The sequence below is a fragment of the Gordionus sp. m RMFG-2023 genome, chromosome 1, assembly GCF_954871325.1.
Source record: "Gordionus sp. m RMFG-2023 chromosome 1, tfGorSpeb1-WG-v2, whole genome shotgun sequence".
In the NCBI taxonomy this organism is placed as follows: domain Eukaryota; kingdom Metazoa; phylum Nematomorpha; class Gordioida; order Chordodea; family Parachordodidae; genus Gordionus; species Gordionus sp. m RMFG-2023.
In genome coordinates, this window is record NC_088775.1 from 78873072 (window position 1) to 78900643 (window position 27572).

Below are 27572 nucleotides of genomic sequence, written 5' to 3' on the forward strand. Positions count from 1 at the left end.
ATTTTGGCCAAAATATTAATCAGGTTGCTTTTAACATTGACCTTTTTAAGTACACTACGTCATTGAAATAATGAAAGGGTGTAAGGTATTTTTAAAAATGCTATTAATTATCATTTAAATATAACTTGAGTATGTGGGGGGGGGGGGGGGTATTTTGGATTTCATTTCTTTCTTTTGATTGGAGGGTACTAGGAGTACGGTGGGGGCAATATCGTGTATTCATTGGCTAGGGGAGGGGGGGGGAGGTATATTTTATTATGCTTTGCTGTACATTTATATTTTAATCATTATAAAATTTATATAATTCAATATCCACTAAAAAAAATATTCAAAATTTACTACCTAGACCTATCAGATCCTCTAAACAATACCACTATCCAAATTATATGATTCTAGATTTTATCTTAATTTTGGAAAATTGTCAGTATCATTATTTTTTTTAAACGAAGATCAAGATCCTTTTGATAATATGATCCTTTTTAAAATATTTCACTTTTATATAAAAAGAAATAAAAAATTTTTTTTTAGAAATAAACTAAATCTAATTAAATATATTCTTAATAGAAAAATCGATTTATTAATTTCCCTCATATTTCATTTAAATTTTGATTACGAGATTTACTTAAACAGAGTTTTGGGATGTAAAGTTAGTGACTGAATAAACTACTTAATATATGGAATTAGTAGATTTCGATAATATTTTATCCATCAACATCCCCAATAACTTTAATCATTAAGCTATTAAAGTGTCAGCATTGCTCTTGGTATAATATTAACTAAACCATCTCAACGACCGATTCAAAAAAAAGGTTAAAATGATGAAAATTTAAAAGGATTTCAAGTTTAACATTAAATAAAAGTTAGGCCAGTTAACAGACAGAATATGTTATCCAAAATGGTGAATATTTTGGGAAAATGGGGAGGTATCTTATAGCTCTTTTATTACTAAGAATCTTTATGCTAGTCTAGCAAATAAATGGATAAGAATAAAATTGCTAAGAGGTATTCTAAAGAGGAGTAAATTAATCATTCATACCAAGATTTAAATTCTGGAATTAATTGGCCATAAGATTCATCATTATCATTTAAATAAAATTGAGCTAAATATTTAATTTTTTCAATATCAAGGTTTGATATATCTTCAGAATATTTCGGGGTAATTGTATTTGTAAATTGGATAGAGCCATTACTCTCATAAATCTCGGGAAATTCTTGGTCGATATTTTCCCTTAGTTTTCTAAGTTATAGTATATATTCACGCTGTATAAAAAATTTCTTAATTCATTCCAAGCAAAAAAATGATTGTTGAACCAATTATAATTTCTGAAGCTATTATTGAGGTTGGGTTATTATTTTTAATATTAAATTATAACATTTAAGATTTCTTTAGTTGGTAAAATTTTATCAAAAATTTTCTATAAATTTTCATGAGAAAAAATTTTAATAAATAAAAATTTTTAAAATTGAATACCTTGCAATAACAAAAAACTTATATATCTTTTCAAAAATAATTTATATTTTTGCTGTGCCCTCCTTCTTCCAATTTGGTTACGAGAGCCTGGATAAAAGATCTCCTTCACTTTATGAGGATAACCTATTAAACCAATGTTCCAACCGAGATTTAGGCTCAAATGACATTATATTAATCTGGTAAAGAATAGTTTATTAAAAGACATGCTTACTCATATTAACCACATCAAGATTCGAGGAATTCCATTGATAGTATGGATGAGAATGAAACTCTTTTATTTTTATCTCAGAGCGCTGATTTACTAATATTATTTTTTCAAGTGATAAAATCTGTTAATACTTTTGATACTTATTAAAGAAAGAAGTGGGGTTTAATTGACATTAATTTAGAAATATTTCATTATTATTAAATGAATAACTTAGAACATTCTAAATACATTTGAAGCCGTTTCTACTTTTAAAATTTAAATTGATTATGTTTTAGATACAAGATATTTAAAAATTTGTATCGTATATAAAATACTTAAAAAAATTTTTAAAAAAGGTATTGATACAAGCGATATTGCCCAACTCTGATTATATGTGTCATTTCATTTAAAAATTGATAAAACATTATTACAAAGTTTTATTAAATAAAGATATCATTTTATTAATATAAATATTGTTTTTTTTAAAAAAAGCTACGTATGTATATATAAATATACTATAATATTTGGAAGAATTTTTATTCAAATAAAATGCGTTATCTTTCTTTTTAAAAAATAAATACAATAAAACTGTGGGAGTATGTATGCATAGAAATAAGAATTGAGATTTCTAAAAAATTATTGTAATAAACATAATGAACCAATCAAATTCATCCGTGTATTCAAATTAAAATGCTATTATTTGTTAACAAACCCATTATATTCATTATGTATATAATCGTTGCTGTTAGTTTCTAGATGTTGCAATTTACATGACAGAGGATAGATGGGGTTTTTTTGAAATAATTCTTTATTGGCCTTGTTGATAGATGGATAATTGATGGTGTTCATTTTGGTTTTAGTTTTAATAGCTGGGTAAATGTCTTGAAGATAAATTAAATATATATTTAAATATAATTTATTTCTATCATTAATATTTCGGCAACGTCCTAAAAAGTTAATCTAAAAAAATAATTTAAACGTTCAAAAATTAAACCTTTTGCTGAAAAAATATTTTAAGCTTACTGACGTGACTGATTTATGGTGATCTGATGGTATAATTATGCTTATATAGAAGAGACCTGCTGAGGCAAAAATCCGGACCAAGATTTTTCTGAATTTTTTTTTTGGCCTGGTCTGAATTTGCCCGATGAATATTTTTTTTAATTTTCGTACTTTGAATAATTTTTAATTTTGGCTGTATTTAGCAAATAATAGAGGGAAAATTAAAAATATGTGAAATGCGTAGTAAAATTAATATTAAATATACCAATTAAAATATGATTTTCCCAACCGAATAATTTATATACATATATATAACGGCAAGGTCAGAATTTTTAAAAACCATTTTGTTGTTCTGGGTTTGGAGATCTCTGATATCTTTCTTACTTTCTAATATAATGTTTGAAAAAAAATTGTTTTTGTTTACAGTGTTTATTAGAGATATCGTAGCAAGATGTGTAAACGGATATATTATTGTCGTAGTTTTTCAAATAGGTGTCGTCTTTGTCATTCATAAGACTCGTGTAGTAATTGTTGTCATTGGAATAGTTCATACTTTTACTGCTTAACTTATTTTTACCATATTTCTTCTCATTTTTGGTATAATCATATTCATAATCGTTTAAATTATTGCTATTTTTGTAATATGTGAGATCATTTTTGATAGGTTTTGGTGTAATTGGGTTGTTATCGCCATTCAAAACATCCCCGATTACCCAAGGGTGCACTAGCGCCTCTCTAGGAGTCATCCTTTCTTTGGGATTCCACCTATAATAATTCAAATAATTTAAAAATTATCTCCAAAATTTAGGAAAAATAAAATTTTTTTAAAATAAATAATTCAAAACGGGGTTACCTAAAACATTTGTACAGAAAATCGATAAACAAGTAATCGTCACACTTCAAAGCGTTGGAAAGATTTTTACTGTTAGGTAATCTCTGTCCCCTTTTGGTGGCATATCGTAGATTACTTTTTGAATCTAAATTCATGTTATCATTTAAATATACATTTAAAATTAACAAAAAAGTAAACTATGAAGTTTTAACTTATAATTAAAAAAAAATTAATATAATGGGCCTTTATAATTTAAAATTCGATTTATATATTTAATATCGACTAACCGAAAAATTCATTCCATCTTTCACAAGAGTAATTCATTTCCTTAGGTGGCAATCCCAACATTTCAACGAAACAGGATAATTGATCCTTTTCGTCTTCCCCGGGAAATATGGGAAATCCGGTATACAATTCTGCCGCCACGCAACCCAAAGACCAAATATCAATGGCAGTTGTGTATTTCGAAGTCCCTAAAATGACTTCTGGAGATCGATAAAAACGACTTTGGATGTACGTGTAAACTTAATTATTTTAGGATTTAATTTTTGTTTTGATATAGTTTTTCACATTTTGATAAAAATGAAATAAATTAAAATTAGGTATACTTTTTAAATAAAATTTTTTTTTGCCTCGCCCACTTCTGGTTCTTATTTAATTAAAATTATTTATACAGTGTTGACCAGATTTGATGAAATATATTTCCATATTAATTTCTATGAAAATAAAATTATTTGACTTGCAAAAAATTGTTACTTATTAATTTTTATAAGTTAAATAATTTCATTTACAAACGAATTAAAAAGTAAGGAAATGTTTTAAATTAAAACAACAAATGTACAAAATAGAAATGTTTGTAAAATACATAAGCCGACAAACATAAATTATTCCTTATACGAAAAAAATAATGTGAAGGATTTCATTTATGATAAATAAGAAAAAGAGAGAAGGGAAAAAAAGAAATTTTTTAAAATTCATTTACAATAAATATTTTTATGAAAAATCATTATCACAAAAAAAACTTTGTTCATTTTCATAACAGCTCGATCCAAAATCGATAATTTTGATATCAAATTTAGTGTGAGGTTTGACCAGAATATTTTCGGGTTTGAAATCACAATGAATGATCCTATGTTTACGGAGCGTCGATAAACATTTTAGGAGAGATCGGGTTATATCCTTGACAAGGTCCAATCGAAAACCTCGAAAATTTGTCTTCTTTAACATGTCATATAGACTGGGCCTGTAAAATACAAATTGAAAGAGAAATTAATGAGATTAGGGATTGTAGATACAGATGTTTAAGGGACCATTCGATATCAACCTATTGAATTTTTAACTCTCGAGATGTAACTTGTTATTAAATAATATGAGAGGTAATATGAGGGATTTCATACCCCCCCCCCCACACACACACTTTTAATTGGATATATATCATATCACATCTTAATAGTAGTATCTAAATTTAGTCACACTTTTGCGAAAAATAACTAATCACTTTTTTATAAAAAAAATATAACTAGCTACATTTTAGAATGTAACGGTAATAATAATTGGTTACTTTTCAAGCTACTATTTTAAAATGAAATAGACAAATAAACTTTTATATATATATAAAAAGATTTTTTAAAGTCATTATCATTCATTAAAACATATAAAATATTTATTGTTACACGCGTGGGTAGTGTTGTTAAAAAGTCCGAATAAGGTTATAACCAAAATAACATTATGTAAGTCTAAAGATTTTGCTCATTGCTGGCAGAAATGCTTGGACATCTATTTGTCAAATCTCGATACTTACATAATATTAGTTTAGCTAAAATCTTAATCGGGCAGTTTTGAAAAATTGACCCAAATGGGACTTTTTAACAATACTATGTGTGGGTAATAAAGATATTTTAATAAATTCATTTTTTTATACCCTAATAATTCAAAAAGGATGCACAAATGATGACGAAAGTAAAAATGATCCATCATTTTAACCGTTTGATCTAGATTACTTGAATATAAAGAATTCTGTAGATTATTCAAAAGTTTTATTTCGGTCAGAGCTTGTTGGTGAAATCTGTAGAGAAAAAAATATATATAACTTAATTTATAGATTGGAATGCACTAGTGAGTATAAAACCATTTGAACTCTCAAGTAGGTAAACTTTAACATATATATTCAAAGTCGGCAAGGCCCGGTGCAGCTAAGGGATTTTTAGAACGAGCAAAAAAGCCCTTTCCATAAATTTTTCACGTGATCTCTTATGACACAAATTATATAGCTAATTAATGATTTATTATGGTTAGTTTCTTGAAACAAAACTAATTTATACAAAATAGTAAATCTATAAAAAAAAAAGAAAATGTTAAAATATTATCCAAACGTTTTTATTTTTATATATAACCTTTTCTTATTCCGTATTATTTTTAAAGCCATATATTTTTGATCTTTGTGATCGTAAGCTTTGACAACTTGTGAAAAAGATCCTTGCCCTAAAATATCAATTATTTCGTATCGATACGCAATGTGGTCTCCGACAACCTCGAAAAAATAAAATAAGAATAATTATTTTTTTTAATTTAAATTCTGAATACATTAAATTTAATAAAAGAAAATAAGAGGCCTGTCTCTAGGTCTACTAAACATTCACTACAATATGACCGAATTTGTTTTAAAGATAATCTCAAGCTTTAAACGTTTTGATTTCGGGAAAATATTTTTTTTGCAGAGGCTTCTACCACGGAGGACGTGGGAGATGACTTAAGATCGCCATTTAAATTGGAGAGGGTAAGTAGTTATGGAAAAACCATCATTTTAATAAAATTGGAGGGCAGTAGTGGAGTAATTTAGAGGGGTGGGGTAGTAAATTGCAATTACTTGGGGGGGGGGGGGATTGTAAAAATTTCTATATATAAGCGATTTATACAACTTCGGGAACATTTATCTAAAATGCGACATTTCAAAAGGGGAAAATTTTTAAATATATCTTTTTCGCGAATATGAAAATTAATAATAAATATAATTATAATTGAGGAAATGCACGAACACGAATCAAAATATAACTGTCTTTATTCTATTGAAATGTTCCGATCCCGCTTTTCTAGCCAAGTCAAGCTTTCGTATTATTTTTAATTTTTATATAAGCGGTCTCAAAAGACGCTTATCTGGGAAGAGCGCGTTTACTTATGTACCCCATTCCGATCTTTCCTGTTCCAGTAACATTGTAATGGAATGTATACTTATTCTTTTAAATTTATAATATTCACAAACGTTTTGATTAATATTATATTATAAATAACAAATATCTTTTAAAAATTTATTATTCTAGCATTTAAGCCATTTTTAGTCCAAAAATCTTCAATTTGTTTTGTTATAATCAATTATGTAAAAATAAAATTATTGTCATTTTGGTTTTTTTTAAAAAAAAATACGCGCCCCAAATATTCTATACCAGAATAGGATCCGTCCAAAGTACGCAATATCAGACGAGATGGCATTCCAACCCGGTCGTTTAGCCATCCATTCGTTTTCCCTTTTTATGAATTCAATTTCGGTTATAAATTCACCTTTTGAATTTAACCAGTTCTCCCATCCCCCCATTATAGATCAATTCTAATAAATAATTGATTGAAGATTATATTATTAATTTATTAAAAGCAAATCAAAAATTAAGGTAAACAATTTTTTGGAATACTTTTCAAATAAAGACAGATGATTTTATTATCACATTCATATATTTGTATGCATTTTGGCAACTGTATATTAAAAGAAAATTAGAACATGGCTTGGCTAGACAATATTTATGGCTCATATATACAATTTGTATGGCAATGTACAATTTTTTTATCTTTGTTTTTTTTATCAAAGATAATATGTAAGTTCATCTTTAATGTTTAATGAAGTCAAAATTCAAAATAAAAAAAGATAGCTTAAAAAGAGCAATCCACAAATTAACAATTTTTTCTAATAAATATAATATGTAAATTATTTATAAGAAAGATTATCTATTACAATTTTTTTGTACTAAAAAAGTGGATTGGATAAAGAAACTAGTAGACCACATTTTTTTTTGTACAAAATAAAAATACGCCAAAAGAAAAAAATATTTTACATAAATTATTATAGGATTTAAATTATATATATATAATATTTATTAAAACCATAAGGACAAATATTTCTGATTGAGATTATATGTATAATTAATAATTATACTATATAAAAAGTATATTTAAAACGTTTCGAACAGTTTTTTAAGATATAGAAGGAGTATAATGATATTGCTGAGACCAATTTTTTAGGCTCGGCTTAGATTTCAAAAGATTTTCCACTATTTTCCAGCCCGAACAATTTTTCAAGAATTTTTTGGCGCTAGGACCCACTCAAGCACGAATTTTAAAAATCATCATTTTAGGAACTGTGACAGGCTTATATTATATATAAAGCCCACTTATAAAAGTTCCCCTTAAATATCTGATCCGTGGTGTCTAGTAATTAAAACGTTTAGGGTATTTCCTAATTCGACTTATTACCCGGCTATTTAGCCTGTTATATAGCTTCGACTAAATAGCCTAAAAAGTATGAGAAAAAAAAAAGAATAAAACGAAAAAAATAGGAAAAAGCTGTTTAGTCTAAGTATCAAACAATATTTAAATAAACTTACAATTTTATATAGCCCCTCCTTATCCGTGTGATTCGGGTTCAAATATGACTCTGTATCAGTATTAGTAGTGTATTTATTATTAGTAGTATTGTTGTTATTATTATTATCATCATTATCATCGTTAAAACAACTAGTGGCCTTTTTATTGCTTTTGAAATCATAGTTCATATTCGGAATTTCTTTCTCGTCGTACCCGGAATCGAGAGAGGCGCCCAAGGTAGTCGATGATCTCAGGGGCGTTTGCTTTTTGTTCACGTGTCCAAGGTACCAAACTTCATCGTATTTCAAAATCTCCTTGTGCTCGAAGGGTGTCAAATGATGAGCGAACAACTTCAAGACCTCTAAAATTATATTAAAATTATTAATAGATTTCTTTTATAAAGTAAAATTTTATGGAGTTATTATTGAACAGCTATGATTTTTTAAAAACGGCTACCAAAAATTTAAGCCAAAAAATATTAAGCCAGCCTGGATATACTCATATATGGCAGAAAGGTTTAGACCTATTAGCGAAATCTCGAGGCTTACTTATAGGCTAAATTGAGCCGCTTAACAACATAGATGAAGTTACATAAATTAGTTACTCTATATGTTTTCTTCCTAATTTTTAAAATATATGAGAAAGGAGATTTGGATAACTATATAAAAATAAATAATTTAGATCAAAACTAACCAGACCTATGATCATTCCGACCCACCAGATACTTATCACTTATCAACAGTAGAGATTAATATTTCTAAAATACAATCTTATATAATAAGCACTTAGCAAATGTTTAAATTAGTGCTAGTTGGGCTGAATATTTAAAATGGGTTAATATTTAAATATAATTTAAACTTCAAGATATTGATACAAAATCGTATCGATTTCTGTAGAATGTTAAGAATATAAGTGTTATCGTAAAAAATTCATGATCCTTTTAATAAAAATAATAAATATTATGAGTGCTCAATATTTATTGACTTTTTTAAAAAAATCCATTTCTAATTACTATTTAAATGTTTATATTAAAAATATGGTAAAAATTTTATCGATTTGTACTTCATTAAAATTTTATAAGTATTTCAAGTTAAATAAAAAAAGAAGAAGAAATATAATGATTTAAAAAATTCACAACCTCAAAGTATCTAATTACTCAGAAATTTGAAAACGTACACACACATATCTTATAATTAAGGGTGTTAGATTAAGATAAAACAAAATTCTCAACTCCACTTTTGGTTGATATTAATTTTTTGAAAGAAAGAAATATACCTTTAGGAGAATAGGGATAAGATCCCGATCGTCTGATGTACGGTTTAGGATCACCGGATGATGAGAATTTATTGAGGTCATCGTAATTTTTACTATTATAGGATTCGTAATTGGGCGCGGTTGTTAAAATGCCACTCGGACTCAATTTTCTTTCTTTGACGACAGGTTTATTTTCCCGATCGTGGATTGAATATAAATCCGATTTTTTTTTCAGACCTAACATTCGCCTATAATTATAGTCATTCTTGTTGAGCGAAAAAGTTGTACTGTCGCACACCGAAGTTTTTTTTTGATTTAATAAAGATGGTATCGAAAACTTGTTATTACTCCCCATTCGGGTGATGAGGGGGTCGATTTGATAATCCCCTTTATTTTTACTTAGAAATTTATCCTTTTCCAATATCTTGGTCAGGGTCAAATGGCTAATGTCCGGCACGAGTTCCTGATTAGAGCCCTTGCCAGATAACCGCTTTATGATATCGGCGTTTTCCGATTTATCGCGAGAAGCATTTGCTGGTTGATAGTAGTTGGTAGCTCTCTTGGAAAATTTCGATAAAGTTTTTGGTGAGGTCTTTTTTATATTTTTAAAAAAAAATATATATAAATATTTTTATAGGATTCAATCAATTAATTAGAATAATATGGTTAGTTATAGCAAAAAACTTGTGTGCCAAAATGGATTGATAATAGGCTAATTTCTTTGTTTTTTAAACAAAGAAGAAGCTACTAAAATAATCTCAAATTCTTATTATATTAGTTTTGGAAAGAGATAGAAACATTTAATCGAGGACACGTATTATAAAATAACGAAGTATATAATATAGTGTATTTGGGGAAATACGAGATTAAAAAAATATATTTTTTCAAAAATTTTGATATTATAATTGTTGATCCAGTAAGTTGCACATTGTATAATAAAAGAATTTATAAAAAAGTATTTTTGAAATTATATATATTATCAAATAATATATTTTTTTGTTTTTATCAGTCGGTTTTATTATTACTATGATAAAATGAAAAAAATATGTATATTTAAATAGCATTTATTAACAAGTCAACCGAATGAGATATTTTCTGTGAATAAATTTGAACTTGTTTCAAATCAATTAATTTTATGATATATAAAATTTTTCTTTTGTGAGACCTCTGTCACATATCAATTTTTGCCAGTGGCTTGCAACATGTTTTCCGACATCCCGCCTTATACGCTTATGCGGAATTCATTTCCGCAAAATCAAATTTTCCAAAATTAAATGCCCTCAGCAAATAGTTTAAAATGAAATATTTCGAATCGCCATGGTAGGATCCGGGATTATTGCTTATTCCAATATATACTATACCCATTTTGTAAAAAATATAAACTACCTCTAACCCGGTTAAACCCTAACATTTTTTATACGCATTTTATATTTTTTAGATAAAAAAAAAGTCTCATGACAAACCACATAAAATATAAAGTATAAATAGCGACACGATACCATGTTAATATCGATAGAAATAAATATGAAAAATTATTAGAAAATTTTGCAATCAAAGCTACAAATTATATATGGATCTAAATTTAAAAAAAAATTTACATCGTTCTATCTATACGTATTTTTCTTACATGTTACCTGGGTGGCTTATTACATATAAAATTTAAGTAATAATGCTAATTGAGATTGATAATGGTATGACACCTTTTGCGATGCTACAAATACCATCCTAAACTACTACTTTTGATATATTTTTTAAAAATGTAATTATTATGTTAAATGACATATAACATTTATATACACAATAAATTACATATTTAACATTTATAAAACGGTTATGCCATTCTTTTTAAATACGAAAATAGCCTGAATATAAAATAATTTATTCGTTTTATTATTATAATTATTATGTTATCAAAAAACATACCTAATTTTGTATAAAATTAAAAAAGATTTATCTTATTCCTCACAGTTATAGTATAAATGTCAGTGGTATTTCTGAAGGAGGCATCAGTGTGATAAGCAGTGATCTGCATAGGGCCCATTTTTTGAAAAAAATTTTATTCTGCCCGACCCGATCCCGAACGAAGATTTTTTTTATTTGTCCCAATATGACCCGAAATAGAGATTATTTGTCCGCCAAGCCCGGATTTATTTAAATATAGAAAAATTTAATTTTTTTTATCGTAAAATAAATATTCCACAAATAAAAAAATATTAGCGCCTTGTTTCTTGCAAGAATACTAAAATATATCAATGTGTCTTATGTAATAATTGTTGCAGTTTTACTTTACAAAAAAAATGCATTATGCAAATTGTAAACAAAAATAATGTTTTATTAAAATATCCCCGTCTATGTAAATGAGAAAAAAACGCGTGAGATTTGTAGATTTTTTCATACTTTAACAGTTTTAACAAGTGGGATGTAGAACTTTTTATTATTCGCTAGGGAGACTATGTAAATGTTGATTAAAGAAAAAGGATATATAATGGAGAAATTATGAGGCGGAAAAGGGATTATTATTTTAACTAAAATTTACTTTTAATTTTTTAATTTTATTTTATTTTTTTTATGATGTTTACTATTATAATTTTGAATAAAGAATTAAAGTTGATTTTATGATTTCGTGATTCCTAATTATTATTAATTTCCTTTTTATATATATATTTGTTTTCTATTTTTATATTTAGGTTTTGATGCACAATGACAAGTTTGTCGTTGTGACAATGGTGCCGAAGAGCGGAGGAGACCGGCCCTTAACAACCTTCAGTCTGTGACCGGTGGGACAACAAGGAGATGTGTCAAACTGTATTCTAATACAAAAAAAAAAAATTCCAGAAGAACGTAAGAAAAATATGTAAATAAAGATGAAAAGGAAAAATTATGTTGTTAAGATTATGTTTATGTAGGAATATAAAATCTAAAATTAAAGACATTAGGAATTTTATATTTAGAAGTTACTGGTAAACTAAAAACCAATGGAATTTTGAAACTAATAAAGACTATGATATTTTAGATTTTAGAATTATTAGCAAGTGATCATTAGAAATAACTTTGACAAAGAAATAGAAACATAAATTGCGAAAGTTAATATTTAACTAATAGGTTGCTGAGATATAATAATTAAAAAATTCGGTGAATAAGATTAGAATATAACTTTATTGTTAGGAAATAGTTGATTTTATTCTTATTGAAGATTTACGTTTAACTTTTATTTTAAGGGCTGCGAGAGATAAAACAGCCTCAAGGATTAATGTGAATTAGTATATTAGGTTGTAGATTAACCAAAAAATCTTCATAGAGAGAATCGGCTTTTCGTCATTAGAAAATTTATGCCGCAATCGAGCTCAATTTGAGATCGGATATTTATTTTTTTGAATCATAAATAAGATTTGAGATCAATTATGCAACATTATTCTAATAATAACAGAAAGAAAAACATGCGTTAGAAATATACATATCAGTTTTCAACAACGGTTGTGCGAAAAATTATAATGATTAGAGTTCATAAGTTATTCAAAGACGTGGGGTGAAAGCCATAGTGATTAGAATTAAGAGGTTGTTCATAAACGTAAGTATGAAAACTTTTATGATTAGGTCATTGATTTCTCAACAACGTATGTATGAAAAGAGATTTATATATTTCAGCAGTTTTTTTTTAAAAAAAAAAACTTGAGTAAAAGAAAGATTTTGATATATAGTAGATAAGTATTTTTAGATATAAATTTAGGATAGACATGGCTGAAAAGAAGATAGGATCAATAGCTAAAGGATGAGTACAAGTATATTTTTCAATGGAAATATGGGTCTAGGCTTCATTAAGGGGAAAGGGGTGATAGAATTTGATATATTTATATAATTTATTATAGATATTTTTGCTACGTATTATAAATTTAAGATTTAGTATAATTTACACCATTTATTAAAGGCAGAATTAGTTTAGAGGAGATAAATGTAGACATTAGGATAAAGTTGGTATATGTATATATTTTATTAGTATATGATTAGATAGTTTATGTTGTAGAATAAATATAAAAAGTGATAAAATATTTCAGAAGTTATTTAAATAGATTATTTTAGGTAGAAGTAGATTAGATGTGATTACCTGAAACCTTAAGATTAAGTCGATATCTCAGCAAAGGCAGACTGTCGTAGAAGACCCGGAAGTCTAAAAGATAGATACGATTACAAGAATTAGAGGCAGCAACCAATCAATTACAAGAAAAAGTAGAAAACAAGCGATTTGATAAGATGGTCAAGACGTTATGCTGCAATCGTTAATCGCGGACCAATAATAGCCAATTATTACCGAGACTTTAGTCTAAGATACGAAAATCAACAATCATAGGAACAAGAATTCGTGAAAACCATCGTTTATCGCAGACCAATCGTTTATCGAGATAAAAGGCTAATCGTGGATTACAAGAGAATGATAGAAAACAAGTTACGATGAAACTGGATGGCATCGATAATCGTTCATCAAGCGTGGATCGTGGAAAACAAGCCTTTATCAAGTTCGTCAGTGGCCTACAGAGATAAAAAGCTGATCGTTTCACAGGGTGACAAGCGACAGATAGAATTCAAAAATTTCAAGCGACAAAGCCTTCGTTAGAACTTAGAAGACAGCAAAAATTAAGAAGAATAAGTCGAGATCGAAAGAAGATGGATTATTCGCAGATTGGTGGGTCTAACTTAAGTGGAAGGGTGTTGCAGTTTTACTTTACAAAAAAAATGCATTATGCAAATTGTAAACAAAAATAATGTTTTATTAAAATATCCCCGTCTATGTAAATGAGAAAAAAACGCGTGAGATTTGTAGATTTTTTCATACTTTAACAGTTTTAACAAGTGGGATGTAGAACTTTTTATTATTCGCTAGGGAGACTATGTAAATGTTGATTAAAGAAAAAGGATATATAATGGAGAAATTATGAGGCGGAAAAGGGATTATTATTTTAACTAAAATTTACTTTTAATTTTTTAATTTTATTTTATTTTTTTATGATTTTTACTATTATAATTTTGAATAAAGAATTAAAGTTGATTTTATGATTTCGTGATTCCTAATTATTATTAATTTCCTTTTTATATATATATTTGTTTTCTATTTTTATATTTAGGTTTTGATGCACAATGACAATCTTGTCGTTGTGACAATAATCTTATATAAAAATTTAAGCCCAATCCGGTCAGGCCTGATTTTTTTAAAAAGCATTAGGCTCGAACCAGCCTAAACCGAAATTACTCTTTAAAAAATAGGCTAGGGCCGTCATTTGCAGATCGCTGAAAGCACTCTCTAAATAAAGAACTATGACGTGAAATCTCTCACCATTAAAAAGTGTTCTATATGGGCGATAAGAGGATTTTTTAACTGACAGTCGGTCAAAATCCAATAATTATATATTAGTAATAGCTAGATTTTTAATTGATTCGATCTTTATATACGACAATTTTTAGATCAAATTATCCTTTCTAATTCGACAATCTTATATAACCTAGAAACTAGAATAATATATATTTTTTTTAGAAAAATTAATAGTGACCCACTTCTAAAAAACATTATTTTTATAAAAATTTTTAATCTAATAGAGATAAGAAGATAGAAAAAATTACGTTTATTTTTTTTAAAAAGAAAAGATTATTTAATAAAATTCTATGGGGAATGGGGGGAGGGGGGGGGAGTAAGATAGGGAAGCATTTAAAAAGAATAAAAATTTGTCAGGTCATGTCATGCTTAATATTTAAGTTAAATATAGATAGAAGAGGGAAAAAAGTGAAACTATACGATTTGTTTGTTTTCATAGAACTATTTAAATCACGCTATATTTTACTACCTTTAAAGTTAAAGTTTTGAAAATTTTATTATTATAAATATATATAAATGAAATTCTTATTAAATATTTATAATTAGAAGAAGAAGAAGAGATGATGAAAACACGCATTTGAGTGTAGGTTGACTGATGACATCTCTATTATATAATTGATAAATTAATCGATCAAAAATCATACCTAATTAGTGGGTTACGTTGTTTGGCAAAAAAGAATAAGGCCTCATATTGGCCAGGAATTTTTGTTTGAGAAGGGGCCAGAGGAGAATTATTTTTTATATTAATATATTAAAGCCAAAATTAACTTGTATGCTAATTCTAAAGACTAATAGATGGGAGAGACAGTGGTTAAAGCGAACGCTGACATTTTTAGAGTGGGAACCGGCCTCTAACTAATGGTAATTTTATGAAAAGTGCTAATATAATAAAATAAACTATATATATAATTAGTGCTATAAGGCAACGTCGTTATTAATCGCGTTACGTTTTTGAGGAAAAGGAATTTCATTCATTACTTTCAAAAGGTAACGAGTTTTATTTTGAAGTAATGGTAACGCAAAATGTTACTTTAAATAAAAAAATATGGAATTTTATTTTCTTATTCATTTATATATTTTTTTAAATTTTATATAATTTAAAAACCAAATTTTGTTTATTATATTTTTGTTGTTGAATTTTATATAGTCAAAATTGTTAATCTAATTAATATTGAATCAACCAAGGTATGTTAATTTAGATTCTCTAATATTATAATTTTATAAAGAATATATGTCAATCATTCAATAGTTCTTATTTCTTCAAATGAAGATGCTTTAATACTGCCCTGGCCCCAGTATAAAATAAAGAAATTTAATAGTACTAAATCTATACTTTGTAATTGTAGATTGTGTACACTTTGTAAGTGTAGATTGTGTCCTAACAATTTTGAGAAGATCTTGACAAATACAATCAAAAATTAGACTTTTTCTTTAAATAACGCGCATACCAGACTAAATTCTGATAAAGATAAGATAGAATTCAGTAAGGATTTTAATGAAGATATATGATGATTATCTAATAATTTTTTTTGAAAATAAAGGTCATTCTTTAAATATTTTTAATTTTCTTATTAAATTTTTTATTTATTAAATATAATATAATATAGCCCTACCATCCTCTTCAGTAGTGTTGTTAAATTACGATTTTAGCCAAAATAATATTATGTAAGCCTCGAGATTTTTTAAATAAAGGACCACCTTTCTGCCGTCTATCAGCAAAATATACGAGCTTACATAATATTATTTTGTCTAAAATCTTAATCGGGTCGTTTTCAAAAATTGATCCGAATTGGGCCATTTAACGACGCTACTCTGCTTGAGTACCAAGATCTCTTGTTTATCCGATCAAAATTTTGAAAATCAATTGTTAAAGATAAATAAAAGTATATTACAAATAAGACCTATTCTTATAATATATTAGTTTTTATAATTGATCTATCAAAAAAAAATTTATATATAAAATATAGTATTTTTTAAGTAATGAGTAGTGTTGTTAAGCGGCTAGATTTGAGCCGATTTTTAAGAAAAATATTGTCTAAGCCTCGAGATTTCGCTAATAGATGTCCAAATCTTTGTGTCAACTATGAGCAAAATCTTTGCATAATATTTTTTTGAATAAAACAATGAGTTAGCCGTTTTTACAAATCGCCTCAAATCGAGCGGTTTAACAACACTAGTAATGAGTAACGATTCACTTTTTTTGAATAGCGTGTAACGCGCTCCTTTTTAACAAGGTAACGAGTACCGATATTCCTTTTTCAAACTTGAAGTAACGTTTACAGCACACATATACGGCTAAAAAAAATACAGCGCAGAAATAAATTTAATTTTTTTATAACTCATTATATTTAACCGAATAAAAGCAACTTCTTAAAATTTTTCTAAATGTTTAATTCAAATAAAGGAGACCTTTATGGCCCTACCAACCGGATTTTAAAAACCTTATTTTTATATTAAACAAATAATTTTAAAACTTTTTAAAATTTTAAGGTTTGTAGTCGGGCATACATGTAGTGCCCCTATCAATGAGAAAAAAGGTGCTATTTCTCCCAATTTTTCAAAAATTAGGGGGATGTTTTATAACGGTATTTTAATATATATTTACTTATATTCACTTATTTTTGAGTCTTTGATGAAGAGCAAATGAATATTTTTTTTTAATTTTTGGTTTAAAAGTTATAAAAAAGAAAATTATTTATCTAAAAAATTTGCCTAAAAAATTAAATTTCTTCCTTCAACGATGTCGCCAGCCTCATAACTGGTAATAAATCGGGTGTGGCAAAGCGCCTTTGCACATTATATCCAACTATTATACTTTGGCATTGTTTAAATCACCATCTAGAATAAATAACTTTATGGTTTTCTATTAATACTTTATAAATTCAAGTTAACATAAAAAATCAAAAGCATTGAATTTAGCATTCGATTACTGGAGATTGGAAGGATACGTAGGATGGATGTGAAGCACAGTAAGTATTGAAAAGGCAGTCTAGAATCATTGTAAGGCCCTTGATACGCATTTAAAAAACTTGAACTAAATTGCTTAAATTTTTTGTAATTTTTAAATGCCCAACCCACTTCCTGACCGGGTTTAAAAATTTGATCTCTGTAGATTTCTGAGTGATTACTAAAAAAAAGGAAAACATGCAATGTGGTACAACCTAAAAATTAAATTTCTAATTTTAAATAAAATAATATTATATAAAATGAATTAAAATTTTTAAACCGAAATCATGCTGTGCCGTGAATGAAATATATGAAATATATAAAATATAACAATAAAGGGGATTATTGTTATATACTTACTATTTAATATAATCATAGATATACAGTATAATATAAATACACTATCTCTAAACATTGTTATCAAATAATTATAAAATTATAATTTTAAAGCGATTGTTTTAAAAAAATTTAAAAATTATAATTTATGTTAGTTTTTTTTTAAAAAAAAGAGGAATTAAATTATTAACAACTCAGTGGTTGAGCAAAAGTGGAGAAGTTTTAATTTGTATTTTATAACGTTAAACCATTCAAGTTTTCCTTTTTTGTTGCAATCTATATTTTAGTTAATAGTTCTTAATTGGTTTTAAAAATAAGATAATAAATAATTTTAGAATATAAAACATAAACAATAATTTGGTATCAGTGAAATTGGCGCGATGTTTGTAAGAGTTGTTCGGCGATTAAAATAGTTTGTATAAGCTATCCGGCCCGGCCTGCAAAATATTTGGTATAGGTTATCCGGCCAGACCCAATATTTTATGTAAGTTATCTGGCCTGGTTTGTAAAATGTTTTGTATAACTTATCGGGCCAGGATTGCGGTGTGTGGCTCAGAGATGAGATCTTGACTGATAAACGGCATAACATTAGTTGGATCACAGCACTGGAGTTTTTCAGTAATGCTGGTTAGGTCTAATTATATTATATTAAGATGTGTATTGTTTCTTTTTTAAAAAAAAGGTATAGGCGTTGTTTAGTGCTATTTGTTGACAGACATCTACATCACTTCCATTAATCTCACTAGGGGAGCTTCATTTCTATTATAAAATTAATATCAGCAAAAAATTCCCAAACCTGGGCTCAAACCTAAGACCGAAAGAACGTCTAAACTAACTGGACCAATTGAGTTATCAAAAATAAGTGACGATATAACTTCTATAAACTATATATTATAGCACGTGATCCTTTTTAATAAACAATATTTTATTATTTTGTTCATCTTACCTTCTATATTTTTTAAAATATTTAGTCTACGTCCTAGCTGATCTATTTTCTTTTTAGAGTTCTAAACTATCAGAATAGAAGATGATTTTTAGACTTAAAGAATATGAGAATATCTATTATAATAATAACAAAAAATTATAATAGGGTGCCCTAGCTGCTATATTCAGAATTAATAACAAAGATTAAGATGGCTAGGAGACCCAGTTCTAAACTTTGATTCACATTTTATATATTCGGAAATTTTTCTCGGAAAGACATGTGCCATACAAGTTCTTTTCAACTTAGAAGAAGTACCTCCAAAATTAGATCCAAAGTCCTTCCTAAAGCTGGGCTTGGGCCCAAAAAATAAAAACTAAATCCGTGCTGGTACTTATAAATAATCGGGTAAACAAATTAATCTCATTTTTATTTGTTTTTAAAGGAATAATAATTATCTACATTTCTACTGGATGCCCCTAAACCTGATGTTGTAGAGTTAATTTTTTTCTGATGGTAAAACCAAATATTTCGGCTTTATTGTTAATCTCATTCTCACCATTGGTTTAAAAATAAAATTCTTAATTTCACAAAATTATGATGTAGAACATATACGATTAATCTAGGTATAATAAAATATATCCAAAAAAAGAAAAAACATGGAGCGACTGAAAAAATATTTTTCAGAGCCTGACCCAATGGGATGGGTGGTGAGGCAATGGGCTTAGGATGATTATGAACGGTTAAAATAATAATAGAACTCTTTATAATCTGAATAAACAAAAACTAAACTATTTTAAGAAAATCTTTGCAAAATTTTATAATTTCGCACAAAGCACACGTGGCGTTATGCTGTTAATTAATGATGAGTTTTTAAAATTTAATAAATTTATTTTACTAAAATTAATTATCACATCATACAATTTTTTCCTACACACACATGTGTTTGATGCAGACAATAATGATATTTACCATAGGTGGCCTATATCTTTAAAATTATGGCATAATTTAAAAAATGTCACTAATTATTTAAGTCATTAAATTTTAGGTGTCACTGGTCCAAACATTTACATTCTTTTTTACTCGTAATTTTTTTAACAGTAAGATGAGACATCACATCAGTGTTGCAATGAGTAATAAAATAACAGAAAGTAAGAAAGGGAATATAATTAAATGGTATATTAAGGTGGAGTTATTACCGGTGCAAAAGTTTTTCAGCATTAGCATTATCCTAATTCAATAAAATGTGTAACTCTAAAATATTTTCCATCTAGGTAACTTAACCTACCGTTAAGCGAATTGATTATTTAGGAACTAATATATAGCCGAGTAGCAACCACGGCAGTAGGGGTCGCATCTGGGAGGGCGCCTTTTAGAAACCCGTTTAAACAAAAAGGTATTTCCCCAAAAAATATAAGGGAACAGCTGGTCTTATCCATTATGCTACGCTATAATAATATTACCGGCAATGTCCCTATGGTTTGCAAAATTCCCTAAAATGTATAGAGTAAGCATTATACATAGAAATCAGCCCGGCCGGGTCAGTGGAAATTCGCTATCTTTTCGGGTCCGTAGACACTTTCAAAACTTAAGCCTGGCTCGGCTCGTAAAATATTTTGCATAATTTATTGGTCCCGTAAATCATTTTCCAGGCCTCTCCCCACGCCCAGACTTCTAATTTTAATAATGTTGGAATACATTTCCGGCAGAGTCGGATTTACAAAACGCGCTAAATAAATTAAATTTGGTGAGCGCCTTTTTTTAATATCTGATTTTCAGAAAAATGTAATTCCATTTATGTGTGTGTTATACTTATCCTATAAACTTCAGACAAAGAATTTTATCATAAAACTTTTGGGTTGTTTTATTTGATTTATTATATACTAACAATACGGTTTGGTTAACTGCGAAATTAATCGGGCAATAACAAGACATATCGCCTGATTACGATTACTGACATTGTTTCGGTAGCATATAGATGATTGATAGAATGATTCCAATAGGCTTTTAAATTTATCCATAAAAATATTTTAAAAAATAATATCTTTAACAAGGTCCTAACTTTTAGGCCCTAGAGTTTGCACTCAGCTGGGATTTTTCTGCCACTGAACTTAACAATATTTAGTGGAAAAATATAAGACCATAACTGATGGTGGGGGGTAGGGTATTATTGGGCCAGGCTGTGTATAAAAATTTCTGCCATCCTCCTTCAAAAAAAATAAGTAATTTAGTGCAATTGTTTTTCGCCAAGCGTATTCTAGGCTGCTTGTTCACAAATCCCGTTTTAAAAATAGCTAAGCCACCCCCCCCCCCCAAGCGAAAAGTTTCGGCCATGAATGGCGGGTTTAAAATAAATATTGGGAGTTTTGTAATAAAGCTTTTTTATTATATATAATAAAAGATCTCCAGAATTTAGTAATTGATAGAAACATGAATTAATCGAATCGAATGTTATGGCAGTCTTTATGATTAGCAAAACACTCCTAAAAATTTCATGTTTTTAATCTGATCATTAATTTTAAAATCAATTTTATTATTATTTTTAAAAACCTTTGAAATATTACTAAAACACTGAGTATCTTATTGTAAAAAAAATTTTAGGCAGATGTTAAATATTAAAAAAATAATAACCTTGTTCCATTTTTTGATACAAAAACATTATATTACTAATATAATATATACAAAATGCTTTTATTATGATTTCTTAATATGGCCAGATGATTAATAAATTATAAATAATACACATACATATATACAATAAAATCTTACCCTTGTGCAGCTATTGGCATCGGGTCCAAGCCCGTATATTTCGGCGGTATTTGAGCACCGATTACCCGAATTTGAACTCTTTGATTCCCATAAATTTTTTAAGAATTGAAATGAATCGATGAAATCTTTTTGCCTAAAATTATCATGATGCTGCTGTAGGGTTGAAGTGCACATTTCTTGAGGAGAGGAGTATCGATCTTTTGGGATATTATAAAAATCTTATTTTAAATATGATTTAGTTTGACTTTTTTATGCGAGAGTTGACCCGACTTTAAATTTAAAAAAAAAAAAATTATATAATATAAAATTAATATAATATTATTTAAAATGTGAAAGAAAACAATGTTGAATTGTAAATGTAAATAATAAACACATATTGTATTTTATTTTATTTTATGTTTCAATAATAAATATCCAATATCCTATATATTCCTTTTCCTATATAAAATAAGTTGTAATATTAAAATATTAGTCTATGATTTGCATATTTTAAATGTTAATTTTATTTAAATAAATAAATAGATTACTATTACTACATATGTTTACGTGAACGTATAAAGGTAATTATTATACATAATAATATTATTATGTATATTTTAAATAATTTTTTAAATATATGCATTTAGAATTCTATTAAATTAATATATAATGCAATAAATTGTAATATTATATATCTACTTTTTTTATTAACTAGTACTAGTCACAAAACATAATACAAGTGCTAAACTTATTTTCCCAGCGAATAATCGAGTAATTCGATTCGATTGCTCGTTTTTTTGTGAGTATGACAAAAATTAGGATAAGGTATGTGTGACATTGATAACATACTTTGTTGTAAATATAAATGCTTTGCTTTCTCTAAAAATTCAAGTTGCGATGTATAATTGAAAGTATATTCTATTAAAATATTTTTTTTAAAAAATGTTTTTAAAACCGGATGAGGGCAAGGTGGGGGAGAAGGCCTGAGGAAGGTATAATAATTTATCTTTCTTTCGAAAACATTTATCTTACAATTTTACAAAATATGAAATAATTTAGATAATTATTTAATATAGCTAATTGCACTTCTCTATTTAATCATGGATTCGGGAGAAGAATAAAAACTATCCTACCAACAATCAAAACATTCCTTGTTAATTTTCAATTATATTTTTTTTTCACTATATAATTTTAAACATCCTTGAAAGATTTGAATAAAGTGACACTTATTAGTTGAGTTGAGATGAAGCCAACTTGGGTTGTTTTTTTCAAAAAATTTACAAAATTATATTTTTAATTTTTAAAAATAATTGACACCAAATTCTAGTCAAATTATGACCTCGTTATTTAAAAAAATTATTTTTAAAATGAATTCGGTCAAATATATAAATATTTAAACATGGTCGCCCGCAGCATGGGGTGTCGCTATACCAATATTCATCAATCGATGTTCGATTCGATTTTATTCGCAAAGTTATGCGATCGAATTTTCGAATAAATATTTGAAATTATTAATAATCCTTCCTAGTGTTGTTAAACGACTCATTTTGAGCCGATTTTTTAAAACGGCTAACTCAATATTTTAGCCAGAAAAATATTGCCTAAGTCTCGAGATTTCGATAATATATGCCTAGACCTTTGTTCCTTCTATGAGCAAAATCTTGGGGCTTGCATAATATTTTTCTGGACGAAATATTGAGTTAGCCGTTTTTAAAAATCGGCTCAAAACGAGCCATTTAACAACACTAATCCTTCCATACTGAAACACTATGGCGTCGACCCTAAGAATCAACCCAGACCCGATGGAATAACCATAGTCCCCTGGAACCAAAATATATCACTCGCTTAGGATCATAGCTGTAACTTCATCATGAGATCATAAAACACAAAGGCCAAAAAATATAATTACGTGTTGTTCACTCCAGTTTCAGACACCTGTGGATAATTTGGACCTCAAGCCCTAGAATTTTTTAAGGGCAAAGGTGACGGTTAATCAAAGGTGATCCAAAACAGGGTTTCCACTTACGACAAAAAATATCGACCTAAATTTGCCGACCCAACTGTATATCATTTTAAACATGTGTAACATTCTCAACATTTTCATTAAGGCACCCCATTTATCTATAGACATTTTTAGCCACACAACTCTTTTTTACCAGAGCACTTGATGACAGAATGGTTGTTATATTGGTATAATCGTTAAATATATTAAAGACACTCTTTTAAAAGAATTATTCAAAATTTGATGAGTCTCAACTTATATCAATATTTATATCATCTAAGGGATGGCCAAAAAAATTTAATATTAAATTATTTGATTTATTTTCAGTGATTGTCTAGAAATATTGATCTAAAAATTATGATATATATTTCTTAAAATAATATAAATAAAAATAAATTACAATATCAAATTTATCATGTTATATTCATCCATTGCGTAAAATAAAATTTGTTGGTTTGTTTTTGTAATGAAATAAATTCGGATATATTATTAAATGAATTTAATTAAAATATTATTATTTTTAATATAAAAAAAAAGTAAAATAAAATTAATTCAATGTATCATCAAATAAATCCAACATTGTATCTAGATACAGATGGTTTTTATAAGTGTATCTATATACATATAATCCATTTTGAGATCTAGACACTTTAACAAATCTGTTGCAATAAAAAAATAAAAATTCAAAAATATAGGAGGAAACTTTTTAAAAAAAATAGCATATAAACTAAAAAAAATAGTTTTATTAAAAGGCTCAATTTTAACAAATGGCTAACCCAATATTTTACCAAAAAATATTACGCATACCTCAAGATTTCGTTAATAGATAACAGTGTCTTATATAGTAATATATGGATACTTGGGATCAGAATTAGAACAAGTATTTACCATGCCTTACTAGCCTTAAATATACGATAAAATATCTAACAAATTTATCAATTTGGGGTGCTGAAAATTTTATTAATTTTCTCGTCTTTTAAACCTTTTTCGCTTATGTTTTAACTAGAATTGGGACATTTGGATTCATTTTTCATTTTAAGGAGAAAATAAATATATTACTAATAAAAATGACATAATATAATATTTTTAAAATACAAAATTTATAATAAAGTGTATAATATAATAATATAAATTGTATAAAAATAAAATCATAAAAACTTTTGTCTCATCTGTATATTCTTATTTTATAAATATGTAATAGTGGATAGGATATATAAACAATACTTATATTCCTTTTACTTTAAAAAATAAATATATAAAATTTTGGTTATCATAATTTTGATAAAAAGATAATTTGTGCTTAAAAAAATATTAAATTTTTTTATTGAAGATGGCCTAGAGTGAATGAACTTTTTATAATATATCTTTTTATATATATTATATACTACACACATACAATTTATGCACACAAACCAAAATTTTTTAAGTTTTATGAACGTTTAATATTGTATATTGCGTAATACGTACATAATCTAATATTATTATTTGAGTCGTTTAATTGCCAATTTCAATTTTTAACATATATTAGTAGATAAGATTACAAAAATAGGATCATCATTAACATATTCATTATGGAAAAAAGTCAAAATTAACAAACAAAAAATCTTATCTCTTGATCAGGTCTTTTTTTAATATAAAATCTATTTCTGTGAAATTTGATTAAATCTTATTGCCAGTTGTATGAATGGATTATAATATAAATTATGGTAATTGTATATTTATAAACCATATCGATTTTATTCGTCCCTGGAGATTTTAATCTATTTATTCAATATTTATATACATTTAAACGTCTCATTTATATTAAAAATTAAAGATTTATCAGATTTTAATTTAAATAATAAATAGCCCTAATAAAGTTTACCACTATTATTGTTTAGAATTAGAAGTATAATTATTTAAAGGTATTTTACAGATTTTAAGAATTGGTCTATGCCGTGTTTATTTTGCACATTTTAAACATATCGTCAAAGGATACTCCCCAATTTTAAAAAAATTAGATTTCTTAGAGAAAGAATTTAATTGTTGGATAATATTAGAATATTTTTAAAATAAATAAATTCATTGTGATACGGGAAACCGGGGATGGGCAATCTGTGATAAATATTTTATCAGAATCATCGTAAACCGGAAAGCTATGATAGTATCAAAATTTATCAGGTATACGTATACATTCCAAATTGTTTTTAGTATAAAATACTTTTTGTCCTCAAAAATCGATTAAAGTAATAAACACCTATATTTGAACGTACAACCCCTGAATCTAAAGTGTGCTGGATCCCTGGGGTTATCTGAATCAAATGGTTTATTAAGTTTTCATGAGATAAATATTTTCTATGCAAATATAAAAAATGACAAATTATGATATTATTTTGAATTTAAAAATATGTTTAAAAAAAATTATATAAATTTCCAAATATTAAATGAAGATATTTAACATATGTCCATTTTTAAATTTCTAAACTCCATCTTTTTATATTTCAGGAGATCTGCATATCTCTACCAGGCTCGTTTTAAAAAAATAATTTAGGTTCGGGCTGGGCCGGGCCTAATATTTAAATATGATATCATTCAATTTTGTGGAATAAATTGATATATTTTTAAATTCTTGCATGAAACAAGGCACCAATATTTTTAATTTGGAGAATATTATTCTTTACAATTAAAAAGTAATTAAATTTTTCTATACGGGCTAGGTCGGGAAAAAAGATTAGTTTTATTTCGGTTCGGCCTTTTCGGGACAAATAAAAAACGGACAAATATTTTTAAAAAAAATTCTGTCCGGTTCTGGTTTGGAAAATTATGCCCGATGCTGATCACTAATATATATAACCAAATAAAATAATCGCATTTTGACCTCAAAAACACAATTTTTTTTATCATAAATAAAAATTAATTTAATAAAATATCTATACCCCAAAGAAACATAATAGAATACTATTTTTTTTTATAAATTTATAACATTATACAGGAGGTATTTAGGATTGAAATCAAATGAATAAAAAAAGTCCCATGCGTCGATTTTGCTTAAGTCTTCTTTAGTTTTGTTATATATATCTTTTACAGGTTTGTGTTCCTTATCTTTCATCAGAGTAATTTTCGTTCACATAGGTTCAGCGGGCAAACAAAAAAATTAAGTAACAAAATGCATATTTTTATAAAATTTATAATGAAAAATCGGTATAAAATACAAATTAAAATTAGTTCAAAAGTTTACACCAAAAATTTTCTGCAAATCACAGGTGTTCTTCTTACTCTGTACCTACTGGAATACATTCCCAGTCAAATCAAAATTCTTAAATTTAAAAATTCAACATGATTTTTATTTTACCTTATCGCTTCTAAAAAATGAATTGTTATTTTTTTTTAACAATGAACTTGACAAGTTCAAAATAAAATTGTTACATGTGTGAGTGAAAAAAAAAAAATTGATTCCATGAATTGCTACATTATAAATTGTAAAAAATAATTATTTATTTTTAAATTTTTGTTTCAATTATATAAATATAAATTTTACCGAGGGTACTGCCTGTCCCCGTGGATAATTCTAAAAATTAACATAAATATATTTATAGAATTGGAATAACTGGTCATCCGAGTTGCAGTGAATAAGTACCTTCACGTCAGGTCCAACAATGTTGTGAGGAGGGAGAGGTGTCACTGTGGCTTGTAATTACGGGGGTAGAGGAGGGCACATTTTCGTCATGGATTAGTTAGAGAAATAAGTGAACCTAGAATTTATATATTATAAAAAAATAAAATGAATGCGGTAATCGAGAAAAAAATTCTTAATTATCTTTTATTTTTATTTATTATAGCAGTCTAACCGATGCGCCTTTATTTCCATAGTAACCGCATCGAGCATATATATAAAATGACAG

The 27572-nt window shown here is 27.0% G+C and overlaps 1 protein-coding gene across 1 annotated transcript; it reads right to left on the reverse strand.

The window, feature by feature from the left end:
- Window positions 1-2265: 2265 nt before the first annotated feature.
- On the reverse strand, window positions 2266-27373 carry LOC135931334 (probable serine/threonine-protein kinase dyrk2). Its single transcript, XM_065468375.1, has 11 exons — window positions 27279-27373; window positions 21711-21907; window positions 9397-9967; window positions 8142-8482; window positions 5886-6022; window positions 5414-5557; window positions 4515-4735; window positions 3780-4016; window positions 3514-3637; window positions 3085-3425; window positions 2266-2539 (listed from the first exon to the last, which is right to left on the reverse strand). Exons 1-11 carry the CDS (start codon window positions 27283-27285, stop codon window positions 2355-2357), a joined length of 2505 nt encoding a protein of 834 aa, XP_065324447.1. The 5' UTR covers window positions 27286-27373; the 3' UTR covers window positions 2266-2354.
- Between the last annotated feature and the right edge of the window lie 199 nt (window positions 27374-27572).